The sequence below is a fragment of the Carcharhinus amblyrhynchos genome, chromosome 23, assembly GCF_965287045.1.
Source record: "Carcharhinus amblyrhynchos chromosome 23, sCarAmb.v2.hapA, whole genome shotgun sequence".
In the NCBI taxonomy this organism is placed as follows: Eukaryota; Metazoa; Chordata; class Chondrichthyes; order Carcharhiniformes; family Carcharhinidae; genus Carcharhinus; species Carcharhinus amblyrhynchos.
The window spans coordinates 11,452,965-11,470,449 of NC_137346.1; the positions used below are offsets into that span (position 1 = coordinate 11,452,965).

Here is a 17,485-nt window from a genome sequence, read left to right on the forward strand (position 1 = left end):
GGCATTCTGAGTGAAGAAATCAAGCTACGATTTGAAGATTTTGTGCCCTGTCCTGGTCTTCCCCACCAGCAGAAACAGTTTCTCTCTATCCACTGTAAGAATTCCTAAATAAAATCACTCCTTAACCTTCGACAGCTGTCAAAATCCAAGCTTAATTTGTATAATCTCTCCTTGTAATTTAACCTTTTGGTAGATTGAACCAGGGCAGGGCTTACTCAGTTAATGGTAGGGTGTTGGGGAGAGTTATAGAACAAGGAGATCTAGGAGTACAGGTTCATAGCTCCTTGAAAGTGGAGTCACAGATGGACAGAGTGGTGAAGGAGGCATTCGGCACGCTTGGTTTCATTGGTCAGAACATTGAATACAGGAATTGGAATGTCTTGTTGAAGTTGTACAAGATATTGGTAAGGCCACACTTGGAATACTGTGTACAGTTCTGGTCACCCTATTATAGAAAGGATATTATTAAACTATAAAGACTGCAGAAAAGATTTACTAGGATGCTACCGGGACTTGATGGTTTGAGTTATAAAAAGACACTGGATAGACTGGGACTCTTTTCCCTGAAGCATAGGAGGCTTAGGGGTGATCTTATAGAGGTCTATAAAATAATGAGGGGCATAAATCAGCTAGATAGTCAATATCTTTTCCCAAAGGTAGGGGAGTCTAAAACTAGAGGGCATAGGATTAAGGTGAGAAGGGAGAGATATAAAAAGGTCCAGAGGAGCAATTTTTTTCAAACAGAGGGTGGTGAGTGTCTGGAACAAGCTGCCAGAGGTGGTAGTAGAGGTGGGTACAATTTTGTCTTTTGAAAAGCATTTAGACAGTTACATGGGTGAGATGGGTATGGAGGAAAATGGGCCAAATGCGGGCAATTGGAACTAGCTTAGTGGTTAAAGAAAAGGTGGTATGGACATATAGGTCCGAGGGGCCTGTTTCTACGCTGTAAAGCTCTATGACTCTATAATCTTTGGAGCCCAGATAATATTCTGTTGAATCTGTGTTACATTCTTTCAAGGGTAACTTATATTGGTGCCCAGAACTATATGCGGTACTCTAACCAAGCTTTTCAATTGCTGTAGCAAAACATCCTTCCTTTTATATTGTAGTCCTTTACTTATAAATGCTACCATCCCATTAGTTTTTTGTGAATTTATTTTGTACCTGACTACTACATTTTGCTGACCTTTAAGCATCGATCCACAAATATCTTTGGACCTTGACTGTTTCTAGTTTTTCACCGTTTAAATTATATTCCAATCTATAGAATCGCTGAAAAAAGAGACATTCAGTTGAAGCTTTTTGTCTTACACTCATCAGGGCAGTGTCCAGAATGCCAAATTTCAAAGGGAGTGACAATTTATACTGCACACTTCTTCATGCAATAACCAAGTTTTGTTCACCAAGCGAATACCAAATCTATCATTCTTTGTAGCAAAATAGACAATCCCAATAGACTTATCTGCTTTGAAATTCATCTGTCATGGTTATGTCTACTCATTTAAACTATCAATGTCTCTTTATGCTTCACTCTATACTACTTACTATACCATCGATTGTGTCTCAGCAACAGCATTGGATGTATGGCCCTCCGTAATGTTATCTATGTCATGAATGAATGTGCTAAATAGCTGAGGCATCCGCACTGACTTTTGTGGGTCACTAATTTGAGTACATACCCACACACACACATTGGGCAGAATTTTACCATCCCGCCCTCCACAGGAATCTCAGTGGGCGGGACAAGACCATGCATTGATTTCCCGGCCTTGGGGCGAGTGGAGCTGAAAAATTCTGCCCAGCGTTTCCTGATGCTAACCAATCTTCTAACCAGCTCAGTAATTGGTTTTGACTTATATGAGCATTAATCATTGTCAACCTAGGTGGATTCCACAAATCCGTATCAATTGCATCCATGGACATTAATCCCCTCTATTATTCTAATTACATCAACAAAATATTTAGTTAGATCTGTTAAACATGGAATATTTATTACTAATCCATGTTCATTCTTCTTAATCTATTCAAATGTTGAGTCATCTATCCTTAATTGCAGGTTTCAATGACATTGCGCAACCGTTACATTCTGGTTTCTCTTTCTCACTTTTTTTGAATAGTTTCTTCCCGATAGCATTTTAATGTGGATACGTCAATCATGCCCAAGAACAACGTGCAAGAAACATAAACCAGAGCATGTGAGGTATACAAAATCATGAGAGGAAGAGATAGAGTGGATAGGATAAAATTGTTTCCCTTGGTGGAGAATTCTAGAACCAGGGGACATAGATTCAAGACAAGTGGCAGTCGATTAGAGGGGACATGAGGAAGAACTTTTTTATGCAGAGGGTGGTGGGCACCTGGAATTTATAGTCTGAGTTGCTGGTGGAGACAGAGACCCTAAACACTGTTAAAAAGTACCTGGATCTACAGCACCTTAAGTGAGCTATGGGCTAGGCGCAGGAAGGTGGGATTAGAAAGAACATCTGGGTGTCCTCAGACTGACAAAATGGACCAAATGGGAAATTTGGCATGTCAGCTACAACTCTCACCAACTATTACAGATGCACCATAGAAAGCGTTCTTTCTGGTTGTATCACAGCTTGGTATGGGCTCCAGCTCTGCCCAAGACCGCAAGGAACTACAAAAGGTCGTGAATGTAGCCCAGTCCATCATGCAAACCAGCCTCCCATCCATTGACTTTGTCTACACTTCCCGCTGCCTCAGCAAAGAAGCCAGCATAGTCAAGGATCCCACGCACCCCGGACGTTCTCTCTTCCACCGTCTTCCGTCGGGAAAAAGATACAAACGTCTGAGGTCACATACCAACCGACTCAAGAACAGCTTCTTCCCTGCTGCCATCTGACCTTGCATTAAGTTGATCTTCCTCCACACCCTAGCTATGACTGTAACACTACATTCTGTACTCTCTCCTATCCCAGTACATGTGACAAAAATAAATCGAATGAAATCAAAATCGAATTCTGCGCTGTAACTTTTCAATGGTTCTGTGTTTCTAACTCTTACCAGGATAGTGTATTGTCCTGATGGGAGAAGTCGGTAGTATTCACCGTTTGCGGTGGTGTTGTATGGTAGAATATTATCACGTCCCTTTACATGGACTGAAGCTCCTTCTATTGGGTTTCCATTAGTGTCAAAGACTCTCCCTTTAATTCCTGGTCAATAGAGAAGAGAATTACAGGTTCCACGCGTGTTACAAACATGTGAACATACTGTTAGCATGGTTTTCTAACAAGCTAGCCGAAAATATCCCCAGAGTCACTCCTCTAGAAATGTGTTGAAAATGCCAATTACGTAGAGTCAAATTTGCTGTTTTCACGTCATGGGCAATTTGGGCACCAAGTCATTAACATACCAATGTGAACTTGTGCCAAGTATTGTACAAGAGACTTCTTGTTGTCCAGCCAGTGTTGCTGCAGTTCATTCACCGGGGGATAAATACAGCAACTCAACGCCACTTTAATCTCCATACACTGCGCCCAAATGTAGTTATAATCCTGCATGGAACCTGCACAAAACATTAGAAACACGTCAACAAAACTATAGTTTTACACAGAAAACAAGGGGCAGAATCTTATTGAGGCGTCAAGGGTCCTCAGCAGTTGGCTGGAGAGCCCATCAGGTCATTCTTTTCCAGAAAGCCCACCAAGACAACGATCAGGCAACGGCAAGGACCTTCCTCTGGAATCAGGCCCCTAGGGATCACCTAGTGAGAGCTCAGTCAATCAACCAATCCTGCACTCAGCACTGCCACATACAGTGGCCATGGCTGCTGGCATTAGAACAGCCCCCTCCCCACCAATTTCCCTCTGGAATCACAGGATCGCTCCAAGAGCAATCCAGGACATAGGTGGGTGATGTGGCGGGAGGTGGGGTAGGGGAGAGGGTTTGGAAGGTGGGTTGCAGGGGAGAGGGTTGGAGAAGGGATGGGAAGCAAAGGCAGAGTGGGTGGTTCTGAGTGGCATTCATTTCCCAATATTGAAAGTTCTTCGAAAATCATGGGTCTTCCCGTCCAGAACTTATATCAGGTCGAGGTGGTTTCAGGTATGCTACCATCTTGCCTAAGTAAATGCCTTTCCCATCTCCAACCTTGCCACCAGTGACTGCACAAGAATCCACCCAAGGACTAGCTGCAGACTAACTGCCTGTTGGAGTATCTTAAGGCAAGCCTTCAAGATTCCCAACAATTAAAGGTTAACAAATTCTGTTAACGAACTGACAGCAGGCAGTTCCTTCTGAGACCTTCTTCTTTCAGACACCGAGGGTATTGATGTGGAAGGTTTCTGAGTCCTTTCCAATCAGTCCTTGTTGAGCAGGAAACTAGTGAAGAACCACTGTCCCACCATGTTCCAGCACCCATGGTAACAACTGAGATATCTCATCAAAGTAAGGGTTCAGAAAACACATATGAGCATCTCCTGGTTTATACGCCCCAATGAGTGGGTTGGTGAGGTGGCCCTCGAAAGGGTCCAGAGGAGGATCATAAGAATGATCTCTGGAATGAAGAGCTTGTCGTATGAGGAACGGTTGAGCTCTCTTGGTCTGTACTCGTTGGAGTTTAGAAGGATGAGGGGGAATCTTATTGAAACTTATAGAATACTGCGAGGCCTAGATAGAATGGACATGGAGAGGATGTTTCCACTAGTAGGAAAAACTAGAACCAGGCACAACGTCAGGCTGAAAGGACGATCCTTTAAAACAGGGATGAGGAGGAATTTCTTCAGCCAGAGAGTGGTGAATCTGTGGAACTTTCTGCCACAGAAGGCTGTGGGTCACTGAGTGTCTTTAAGACAGAGAGAGATAGGTTCTTGATTAATAAGGGGATCAGGGGTTATGGGGAAAAGGCAGGAGAATGGGGATGAGAAAAGTATCAGCCATGATTGAATGGCGGACCAGACTTGATGGGCTGAGTGGCCTAATTCTGCTCCTACGTCTTATGGTCTAACTTTAACCTGTCCAAATTAAAGATCATGACTGGGTGGCATGGTGGCACAGTGGTTAGCACTGCTGCCTCACTGTGCTAGGGACTCGGGTTCGATTCCCGGCTTGGGTCACTGTCTGTGTGGAGTTTGCACGTTCTCCCTGTGTCTGCATGGGTTACCTCCGGGTGCTCCGGTTTCCTCCCACGGTCCAAAGATGTGAGGGTTAGGTTGATTGGCCGTGCTAAATTGTCCCTTAGTGTCTTGGGATGCATAGGTGAGAGGGATTAGTGGGGTAAACATGTGGGGTTGCAGAGATAGGGCCTGGGTGGAATTGTAGTCAGTGCAGACTCAATGGGCCGAATGGCCTCCTTCTGCACTGTTGGGACTCTATGATAAACTGTAAAGCTTGAGTCTGTGTTCACTGGTTTCAAATGGTAACCATTAAACACTGTGCGGTCAAATTTTCTAATTAGCTGGGCACTTCTTGTTTTCGAGAGCGCAGGTGAATAGGAAGATCCATACAACTACAGCAAACCTGCCACATTACTTCAAAAAACAGCCCATCTGCCTTAACTAAAAGAGAATGTCAGCAAATTTAAACGATAATTTAAAAATCCCTGCCACGTCAGATCCTGGCAGTACCAGTTGGGTGCAGGAACCTTGAGGGCCATCATGTAGTTGTGCTCTATGGTCACTCATACCAACAGCTGACAGGCAATTTAGAGACATTCCCGTAACAATCCACTTCATCATGTATCAGTCCACCTGGCCAATCAACCTAACCCTCACATCTTTGGAGTGCGGGAGGAAACCGCAGCATCCGGAGGAAACCCATGCAGACACGGGGAGAATGTGCAAACTCCACACAGACAGTGAGCCAAACCGGAAATCGAACCTGAGTCTCTGGCACTGTGAGGCAGTAGTGCTAACCACTGTGCCACCGTGCCACCCTAATCATGACCTTTAATTTGGACAGGTTAAAGTTAGACCATAAAACCATAAAACATAGGAGCAGAATTAGGCCACTCGGCCCATCGAGTCTGCTCTGCCATTCAATCATGGCTGATGTTTTTTCTCATCCCCATTCTCCTGCCTTTTCCCCATAACTCCTGTTAGATCTTTACAAATGGAGGGCAGCACAGTGGTCAGCACTGTTGCCTCACAGCGTCAAGGACCCGGGCTCGGTTCCCGGCTTGGTTGACTATGCGGAGTCTGCACGTTCTCCCCGTGTCTGCGTGGGTTTCCTCTGGTTTCCTCCTACGGTCCGAAAGACATGCTGGTTAGGTGCATTGGCCGTACTAAATTCTTCGTGTACCCGAACAGGCACTGGAGTGTGGCAACTCGGGGATTCTCACAGTAACTTCATTGCAGTGTGAATGCAAGCCTGCTTGTGACCCTAATAAGTAAACCTTAAGATAAAAGCAAATTACTGCGGACGCCGGAATCTGAAACCAAAAGAGAAAATGCTGGAAAATCTCAGCAGGTCTGGCAGCATCTGTAAGGAGAGAAAAGAGCTGATGTTTCGAGTCCAGATGACCCTTAGTCAAAGCTAAAAGGCAGAGGGAGGTCTTTGACGAAAGGACCCCGACCTCTCCCCCTGCAAAGGGCTCTGGACAAAGGGTCATCTGGACTCGAAATGTCAGCTTTTTCCTCTCCTTACAGATGCTGCCAGACCTGCTGAGATTTTCCAGCGTTTTCTCTTTTGGAATAAACTTCAAAACTGCCTTCTGCGCACAAGATTTGAAACAAGATTATTCCCCATTCATTTGTTTCGGGACGATTGAGAAGGTGGAACTGCGTGTTAATCTCAAGCTGCTCTGAAGAGAAAGGAAATTGGATAATTGGTACATACCGATCACAGGTTCCCAATCCGCACCGTTGACAATGCCTCCCGGGAAGGTTTCACATTCACCCTGCCCAGCATGCATGAACGGGTGATTTAGTGAATAGGCTAACGCCAGGTGGTTGAACACATCCCTGTCTGGGGTGAGGTGACGGCCGGACCCTCCATTCGCATTGTAATCCCCTGTCCTTTCTGTAATCGGGTTCAAAAGCAAAGTTAGTGAATCAATACCATATTCAATACTCCAAAACGCCCAACAATTATAATCTGTCTTTATATAACGTGGTGAAATAGATTAGAATCATAGATTCCCTACACTACAGAAGGAGGCCATTCAGTCCATTGAGCCTGTACTGACAACAATCCCACCCAAGCCCTATTCCTGTAGCCCCACATATTTACCCTGTTAATCCCGACACTAGGGTCAATTTAGCATGGCCAGCAACGTTAGAAGGATGGAACTGACGGCTCAGGAAGGGATCACTGCCCAAGGTAATGTCCTGGCTCTTCCCAATATTCAGCTGGAGGGAATCTCCGCTTGCTCAGTGCTGTTTATGCTGCTAACAAAATAAACTTTAAACCTCTCTACCATCCTGTCTATAATGCTCACTCTCTGTGCAATTTCCCGGCCTTTGTGATCCTTCACCGCACTTCTTTGGGCGGCACAGTGGCACAGTGGTTAGCACTGCTGCCTCATAGTGCCAAGGACCCGGGTTCGATCCTCGGCTTGGTGACTGTTTGTGCAGAGTCTACACGTTCTCCCCGTGTCTGCATGGGTTTCCTTCGGGTGCTCCGGTTTCCTCCCACAGTCTGAAAGACGTGCTGGTTAGGTGCATTGGCCATGCTAAATTCTCCCTCAGTGTACCCGAACAGGTGCTGGAGTGTGGCCACCAGGGGATTTTCACAGTAACTTCATTAATGTATGCCCACTTGTAACAATAATAAATAAACTTTAAAAACTTTAAACTTCCTGTCTCTGCACTTGTTCTTCTTGTACCCCCATCCTCCTGTACCCTTGGCCGTGCCCATGTTTCTTGCCATCTAAACCCTTATATCCCCTTGTCTGTACCTTTCCTTCTTTGAATGCTACCCACTTCTCCCATGTCCCCTTGAACTCTCTCCCTTTCTCTCCCTTGAAGAGATAAAACATGTTCTCTGCAGACACCCATCTCAAATCTGGAGAGATTTCCTGGGCAAAATCAAACAAACACATTTGGGAATAGAGAAACCTCCTTCATCCTGGGAATCACTAGCGAGAGGGAACATCATTCTGTCAGAGCACAGTCCCGGTTAGCAGAACACAAAGAAAAAAAAAGTGTTGCGATTTGATAGCGCCGGTCACAACCTCGGGATGTTACAGAGGGTTTTGCAGCTAATGAGGTTAAAGTGTGTTCCTTGTTCTAACGCGGGAAATCGGGAACAGCAAGCCCCTCCAAAGAGAAATGTGGGAATGACTGGATATCCAATTGTAATGAAAGCAAAATGCTGTGGATGCTGGAAATCTGAAGTAAAAACAGGAAATGCTGGATAAACTCAGCAGGTCTGGCAGCATCTGTGGAGAGAGAAACAGAGACCATTATACCCAGCACAGGTCACATTAGAACATAAGAACGTAAGAAATAGGAGCAGGAGTAGGCCATCTAGCCCTTCGAGCCTGCCCCGCCATTCAATAAGATCATGGCTGATCTGAAGTGGATCAGTTCCACTTTCCCGCTTTCTCCCCATAACCCTTAATTCCCTTGTCTGTCAAAAACCTATCTACCCGTGTCTTAAATATATTGAGCGAGGTAGCCTCCACCACTTCAACGGGCAGAGAATTCCTGAGATTCACCACTCTTTGAGTGAAGAAGTTCCTCCTCAGCTCCGTTCTAAACCGCCCCCCCCTTATCTTGAGGCTGTGTCCCCTAGTTCTGCTAGAGTGGACATGGGCTGGAGAATGGTGCAAAACCTATTGGAATCCTCCCAGCCTCCATTCCCAGACACAATCCAACCAGGTTAGCCTATTTAAATACTATATAGGCTATATTAATTTGAATTAATATTTAAATACACTGGGCAGGAATCTCCGACCTCGCCCATAACCGGGATTCTTGCTCCTGCTTCTGTGAACGGAGATTTGGCTGAATGTTGAATTCTCTGTTCTTGTTGACAGCAGCAGTGGGGTGTACGAGACCGGAGAATTCTGGCTGCTGAATCCGTTTAAGGCCGGATTCTCCGAGCTCTTGGGATATTCCGACCCTCGGGCGCAGTGGGAACCTGGCCAGAATCACTACTGATCTCCACAAATGGAGACCAGGCTTGGAGGCCATTGAAATCCATGGGTGGCCGGGGACATGGCTAAGCAGTGCCCACCTGGCAGTACCAATCTGGCACCTTGGCACTGCCAGGTGGGCACTGCCAGGATTCCAGGGGCAGTGCCAAGGGGTTGGGGCCTGAGGCGGTGGGACCTGAGTGGGACTGAAGTCTGAAGGGATGGGGTATGAAAGGGGGAATAAAGGACCCATTGTGGGGGGGCCCAATTTCCTGATGCTGGTGATCATTGTTTGGGGGGGGGGGGAAACATCCCTTCAGTGAGGGGATGGGAGGGAATCCCTGATGTCTGTGAGGGGAGGAAAGGAGGAGGTCCATAATTTCAATTTAAGATTGCGGTACTCTATAGTAATAATGGCAGCCAATCTCAGTGAAGATGAACTTAGCAGAGTGTTAAAGCTCCACACCTCAGAATGAGTGCAAAACTCAACCCCTCCCAGAAAATGACCTCACTGTAGGAAAACTGTGATTTGATTCGGGGCGGACTTTCCAGCACAGATCACTATTGCTTTGATTTGAATTATTATTGTCACATATATCAGTATAATGTTGGCTATACAGATAAAGCATACCATTCACAGAGAAGGAAAGGAGAGGGTGTAGAATGTAGTGTTACAGTCATAGCTAGGGTGTAGAGGTAGGTCCATTCAAAAGTCTGACAGCAGCAGGGAAGAAGCTGTTCTTGAGTTGGTTGGTACGTGACCTCTGACTTCTGTATCTTTTTCCCGACAGAAGAAGATGGAAGAGAGAATGTCCGGGGTGCGGTCTTTAATGTCCGGTCTTTAATTAGGCTGGCTGCTTTTCCGAGGAAACGGGAAGTGTAGACAGAGTCAGTGGATGGGAGGCTGGTTTGAGTGATGGACTGAACTTCGTTCACAACCTTTTGTAATCCCTTGCAGTCTTGGACACATCAGGAGCCATACCAAGCTGTGATACAACCAGAAAGAATGTTTTCTGTGGTGCATCTGTAAAAGTTGGTGAGAGTTGTAGCTGACATGCCGAATTTCCTTAGTCTTTTGAGAAAGTAGAGACATTGGTGGGTTTTCTTAACTATAGTGTCGGCATGGGGGGACCAGGACAGGTTGTTGATGATTTGGACACATAAAAACTTGAAGCTCTCGACCCTTTCTACCTCATCTCCGTTGCTGTAGACAGGGGCATGTTCTCCTTTACGCTTCCTGAAGTCGATGACAATCTCCTTTGTCTTGTTGACTTTGAGGGAGAGATTATTGTTGCCGCGCCAGTTCACCAGATTCTCTATCTCATTCCTGTACTCTGTCTTGTCACTGTTTGAGATCCGACCCACTATGGAGGTGTCATCAGCAAACCTGAAAATCGAACTGGAGGGGAACTTGGCCACACAGTCATGGGTGTATAAGGAATATAGTGAGGGGGCTGAGAGCACAGCCTCGTGGGGCACCAGAATTAAGAATAAGACCATAAGACATCGGAGCAGAATTAGGCCACTTGGCCCATCGATTCTGCTTCACTGTTCAACCATGGCTGAATAATTGTGGTCTGTGAGTTAGAAAGTTTAGGATCCAGTCACAGAGGGAGGAGTTGGGCCACGGACCATGGAGTTTGGAGATGAGTCTCGTAGGAATAATGGTGTTAAAGGCTGAGCCTTCAGACCAGCTTTCTCACCCAAAACGACCAATAGGGGTAAATGTCTGGTCCTGCCCACTGTGGGAACGGTAGCGGACAGGACAGAACATTTACAGGTGGACTATTTACAGGTCTGCTGAGTGGGAATTTCCATCTTGGGGAGCGCCATGGGAAAATCACGCCCTTCCTTAGTCACTTTTTGGGAAAATCCCGCCCAGAGTTAACACAGAAGTTTCTGGCCGTTAGTGCCGGCTGGATTTTCCAATCCCACTGCAGCGAGTGCCAAATTCTCCATGCTCGCTGGCAGTGCCAGAGTAACGGGGCGTTCCTACTGGAAAATTCCAGCCCAATCTGACTGAAGTGACAGGGAAAGAAAAATACTCCCATTAAGGTCGCTCTGCTGTCAGAAGGATGCTCTCACTGGGAAAGCACCAGTTCTCCTGAGAGGTGTAAACATTGGTGCTAAAATCACAGATCTTTTAACACAACCTTCGATAGTTACAGCATGAAGGGTGAACCACCACCTGCTGTGGAGCATGGTGGCCATCTAGTGTCCATGATTAGTATTACATGCTGAAACATTTTTTAAGGATGAATGAGGTTGGTGTTAAGACATTGCTCTAATGCAACGCTTCCATTATTTGCAGTGTTACTGGCTGAATTCCTAATGCATTCCCGTGAACTTCCTTTGCAAAGCTTTTTAACACAGAACGTAACTCTTTTATCTTAACTTGTCACACCTGGGTGCAGTGTTGATGTCCTTATCTGAGGAAGGATGTCCTTGCTATAGAGGGAGTACGAGGCCGATTCCTGGGATGGCAGGTCTGTCATATGAGGAGAGACTAAGTCGGTGAGGATTATATCCACTGAGTTTAGAAGAGTGAGAGGGGATCTCACTGAAACTTATAAAATTCTAACAGGGTTAGACAGGGTAGATTCAGAAAGAATGTTCCCGATGGCGAGGGGGTCCAGAACTAGGGGTCATGGTTTGAGGGTAAGGAGTAAACCTTTTAGAACTGAGGTGAGGAGAAATTTCTTCACCCGGGGGGAGGTGAATGTGTGAAATTCACTCCCACAGAAAGCAGCTGAGACTAAAACATTGTCTGATTTCAAGAAGAAATTAGATATAACTCTTGGAGCTAAAGGGTTAAGGGATATGGGAGGAAAGGGGAGATCAGGAAATCGAATTAGATGATCAGCCATGGTCAAAATGAATGGGGGAGCAGGCTCGAAGGGCCGAATGGCCTCCTCCTGTTTCTATGTTTATTTTTAACTAGGTTGATGCTGCCACTAAAAACAATGGAATGCAATAAAATGCGTAAGTGTTCACCTCACAGTGTCGGAGCTGGTGTTTCTAGATTCACGTGCCTCTGATTAGAAGAAGGCAGTTCTCAATATTGGATATTGAAAGGCAGTACGTCAGTACCTCAGTCAGAGCTCCACTCAAACACAATGTCTAATCAATCGGGCTTTTCTAACCAGGGACCTCATTGGACACCAATGTGCAGCAACAAGTGAATGAAGCTGCAATAAGGTATCGGGCTGTAGCTTCCAGACTTCCCAGGGTCGGTGTTGAGGGGTAAGTAGGATGGGGAATCTGTCTCGGAAGCTCCAACATAAGGGGTTACCCAGCAATTGTCCAGAAGCATTAATTTCCCTGGACAATTGCGCTAGGAAACTTCCGACAGTGATTTAAATCACTAACTTCAAATGGTTCTGACAGTTTTACCCTAATAATTACTCTGAGAGAGTTAGAACAAGAAAAAGAACCTCTAACTTATGAGTAACTATTTGAAAGATCCAGATCAAGCCCTGCGCGGTAACCCCCGCCCCCCCCCCACACACACACACCCAGGGATAGTCCACACCCCCCACACCCCTAGTGTATAGTCCAAGCCCCCAAAGAGCATAGTCCACACGCCCAGAGGATGGTCCACCCCCCCCCCCCCAGAGGATAGCCCACTGCCCCTGTAACTAAGCAATTCCCCCCTCCACCCCCCCATGTACATAGGATTCCCCAATCCCCTTCATCGTGACCTCCCCCCCCCCCACCCCACAACCCAGCTGGACATGACCCCACACCAACGCGGCCTGACACCCTGCCCCCAAATTAATCGGAGCCAACCCAATCCCCTCCACACCCCCACCTTCACGATGTCCAGACCTCCCACCTCCACGCACCTCCCCCACCCCCGATATCCAGATCCCCTGATGTTGTGACTCCCACCCGAAAATCTGGACTCCTTTGGATGTTCAGAATCCCTGTCCCCCGAGATACCACCCCAACCCCGGTGTCCAGAACATCCCCACACTGCTTCCCTGCCTGATGTCTAAGCACACCCCCCCCCAACCCTGTCCTGATGCCTAGAATCCCAAATTGTCTGGAGCATCCCCCCCACCCCCCACCCTCCCCCTGTGCATGTCTGGATCTCTCCCCCACCGAATTCTGAATCCCCAGCCTCACACCCCACTCACTCACCTCAGAAACTTTCCTTCCCCCCCCTTTCGATGGGATATTTAAACACCTGATGTGGAGATGCCGTTGTTGGACTGGGGTGGGCACAGTAAGGACTCTCACAACACTGGGTTAAGGCCCAACAGGTTTATTTGGATTCACGAGCTTTCGGAGTGCCGCTCCTTCACCTGCTTTAGGGCAGGGAGTGTTGTAAAAAGAGGGTGTGTCCTCCTGCGCTGCGATCCTTTTGCACTCTGCCAGGGAACACTTTACACACCTGAGTTTTACTGGCCTGAGTCGGGAAGGTTGGGCGAGGCTGGTGCTTTCCATTTCAAGCTGGTGACTGTCACTCAGAGCAAGTCGAGGGCCACTGATCCACTCGGAATCTCAGTGAAAAGGGAATGAAATCCCTATAACCACAGCAGGAAATGTTCCAGTTTGATCTGATTTATTATTGTCATATGTATTAACATACAGTGAAAAGTATTGTTTCTTGTGCGCTATACAGACAAAGCATACCATTCATAGAGAAGGAGAGGAAAGAGTGCAGAATGTAGTGTTGCAGTCATAGCTAGGGTGTAGAGAAAGATCAACTTAATGCAAGGTAAGTCCATTCAAAAGTCTGACAGCAGCAGCAGGGAAGAAGCTGTTCTTCAGCCAGCTGGTAGGTGACCTCAGACTTTTGCCGATGGAAGAAGGTGGAAGAGAGAATGTCCAGGGGTGTGGGGTCCTCGATTATGCCGGCTGCTTTGCCGAGGCAGTGGAAAATGTACACAGAGTCAATGCATGGGAGGCTGGTTTGCGTGATGGATTGGGCTACGTTCACAATCCTTTTGCAGTTTCTTGCGGTCTTGGGCAGAGCAGGAGCCCATACCAAACTGTGATACAACCAGAAAGAACGCTTTCTATGGTGCATCCGTAAAAGTTGATGAGAGTCGTATCTGACATGTCAAATTTCCTTAGTCTTCTGAGAAAGTAGAGGTGTTGGTGGGCTTTCTTAACTATAGTGTCAGGGACCGGAACAGGTTGTTGATGATCTGGACATCTAAAAACTTGAAGTTTCTTACCCAGCTGCCCAGTAACTAAATCCAGCAACAGTAAATTCCCAAGATGTACTTGTAAATCCATCAAAACATCCACTAAACAATAGGGGGAATTTCCTCGTCCCACCCGCCACAGGAATTGTAGCAGGTGGGGTCCGGACCATATAAAGGTCCTTTGACCTTGAACCTTTGTCTGCTTTTGGGGTGGGCACAAATGGAAATTCCCACCCGACATTTTCCTCTTTCTGTATATCTCAGACCTAACTTCAGAGCACCGTCCTTTGAATCTTACTGGGAAGGCGATGGCCTAGTGGTATTATCACTAGACTATTAACCCAGAAACTCTGCTAATGTTCTGGTGACCCGGGTTCGAATCCTGCCACGGCAGATGGTGGAATTTGAATTCAGTAAAAAATATCTGGAATTAAGAATCTACTAATGACCATGAAACCATTGTTGGAAAAACCCATCTGGTTGACTAATGCCCTTTAGGGAAGGAAATCTGCCATCCTTACCTGGTCTGGCCGACCTGTGACTCCAGAGCCACAGCAATGTGGTTGACTCTCAATTGCCCCCTGAAATGGCCTCTGTTCAAGAGCAAATAGGGATGGACAATAAATGCTGGCCAGCCAGCGATGCCCATGTCCCACAAATGAATACAAAAGAACAACTCGATATCTTGCACCACGTCTGGTTTGATGGTAAATTATGAACAGTTGATTCACACTCGCTATGAATTTGATCGTGACTCCTTAAATCCATCTCAGCCACGGGGTCCATGGACAGAGATCTCCATCAGGCTAAGCTGTATCCGAACCCCCTCCAGCCATTATAACTCACAGGTCTTGGCTCCAATGTCAGCAGTGAGTCACTTACCTTTGGTGAAGCTGTTGTAAGGATAGACTGCAGCCACGGCTCCCGCCTGCAGGTTGGCCGACAGTACAAATGGGACAGAGCTGATCCACTCCATGACGTGCTCCGTTTCGCTCTGTCTCTCCACTTTCCTTTCAACGAACGCATCAGGGAAGTTCTGATCCAGGTCAAAACCATTAGCGTTGTCTCTGGAAAGGGAATCAACAGTCTCACTCGTGGTGGTGACTTGCAGGGGACTGAGGGGCGAGGCTTATTTGGAATCATAGAATCCTTACAGGGCAGACCCATCCAGTCTGACTCTCTGACAGACTATCTTACCCAGGCCCTCTCCCCCTGCCCTATCCCCATAACGCCACACATTTACCACAGCTAACCCATCTAACCAACAGATCTTGGGACACCATGGGGCAATGTAGCATGGCCAATCCATCTAACCTACACATCTTTGACACCAAGGAGCAATTTAGCATAGCCAATCCATCTAACCTACACATCCTGGGACACTAAGGGGCAGTTAAGCATGGCCAATCCACCTAATTCTGTACATCTTTAGATTGTGGAGGAAACCGGAGCATCCGGAGGAAACCCATGGTGATACGGGGAGAATGTGCACACTCCACATAGTCACTCAAGGCTGGAATCTAACCCAAGTCCCTGGCGCTATGAGGTAGCAGTACCAACCACATTGAAATACATTGAAAGTTACAAGGAAATTGATCTAATTCAGCCCAAAATTCTAAAATCACAGCGATAGGGAGGAGCGAGGCCGGGGAGGGATTTAAAAACAAGGATGAGGAATTTGGAATTGAAATTGAAGAATTGCTGAGTGGAGAGAGTGCTGTGGAGAAATTGCGGTCTAAAATATTCCCTGATTTCTCCAGCACTCCTCCCTCAACCCATACCTTCCAGCAGTTCCATCACAGTCGCCTTCAACGGACATTTCGAATCCGTCGGGATTCATGCTGGGCAGAACGTGGATTCGAGTGCTGTCCATCAACCAGGTGAGCTCAGGATTCTTCCCGTAATTGGCCACAAGGTGCAAAATGAAGTGTAAGAGGATCTCTCGTCCCACTGCCTGTACAGTCCAAGAACAGGACAGGTTAGAGCAGCAGAGGGCAGTGGTGACATGTATAACTGAATACAATACGGTTCAGTATCAGTCTCCTCTCCTTCTCCTCAAAACCCTGCTCTCATCATCAGCATCTGGCTCGGGCAATGAGCTGTCTATGTCTGAAAGCACAATAAGAAGTCTCACAGCACCAACTCACAGCAATCTCACTCCTTCACTCACCCGAAGACGGAGCGAGACTCTGAAAGCTCGTGCTACCAGATAAACCTGTTGGACTTTAACCTGGTGTGGTGAGACTTCTTACTGTGCCCACCCCGGTCCAACACCACATTAAGTAAGAAAATCCAGAGACTTCAGCGCAATGTCGCAGTTAATACTTCAGCACCGAAGCCTCTTAACTGAGACACAACACAGCAGATGGAGGAATTTAAATTCAATAACAAACGATCTGGAATTAAGAATCTACGGATGACCATGAAACCGTTGTCAATTGTTGGAAAAACCCACCCGGTTCACTAATGTCCTTTAGGGAAGGAAATCTGCCGTCCTTACCCGGTCTGGCCTACGTGTGATTCCAGAGCCACAGCAGTGTGGTTGACTCTCAACTGCCCTCTGAAATGGTGGAGTGAGACACCCAGTTCAAGGACGGCAAGGGAATGGGCAATAAATTCCCAGCTGGAAAATTGCCCACCCTGCCAGCGATGCCCATGTCCCACGAATGAACAAAAAAGGAGAGTGGGTGAACTCTAAGCCAGAGAGGGCCATTAGGAAACCTTTCAAGCAGCATCAGAATGTCCTGGTGGGTAACTGAGTGAGACGGCACCACCTCCACCCCAACTGGAGGTGCCTGCTCTCCAAGCTTTGAAAATCCACGGTAAAAGAATAGATGAATCAGCCTGGTCACTGTTCATTTTTTTTTATTCATTCATGGGTTCTGGGCATCGCTGGCTAGGCCAGCATTTATTGCCCATCCCTAATTGCCCTTGAGAATGCTAAGGTGGAGGGGGGGGGTGTGGGGAGGCAGGTGGGAGGTTGGGGGTGGTGGCAGGGTGGCTTGTAGATGTAGCTGACCCCCAGACAAGGAGGGAGGGTCTCCAAGACCATCTCAAGCTCTGGTGCCCCGCGTTTGCCACCCCGAGGTTGTCCCCCCCACCACCTCCCCAGGCAGCTACACTGCATGTGGGGGACCTGGAGATCAGTTGGAAAATTCCCAGCTGGGTCTCTTACACTGATGAGCCAAACTGCCCACCCACCTCTTGCCATCCACCATACTGCCCCGGAAAATTGACTTAGTGGGGGGGGCGGGGATGGGGGGGTGGGGGGGTGCGGAATGGAGCTGGGAAATTG

At 47.1% G+C, this 17,485-nt stretch overlaps 1 protein-coding gene across 1 annotated transcript in view; it reads right to left on the bottom strand.

Moving 5' to 3' along the window:
• LOC145357575 (carboxypeptidase D-like) overlaps positions 1-17,485 on the bottom strand; it is a 188,056-nt gene that overhangs the window by 32,449 nt on the left and 138,122 nt on the right. The window contains exons 18-22 of the mRNA XM_080211050.1: positions 15,972-16,144; positions 15,073-15,257; positions 6,793-6,975; positions 3,374-3,526; positions 3,025-3,173 (exon numbers count right to left, since the gene is read on the bottom strand). Of these exons, the coding sequence (XP_080067176.1) occupies positions 3,025-3,173; positions 3,374-3,526; positions 6,793-6,975; positions 15,073-15,257; positions 15,972-16,144 (843 nt within the window). The remainder of the gene's footprint in view (positions 1-3,024; positions 3,174-3,373; positions 3,527-6,792; positions 6,976-15,072; positions 15,258-15,971; positions 16,145-17,485) is intronic.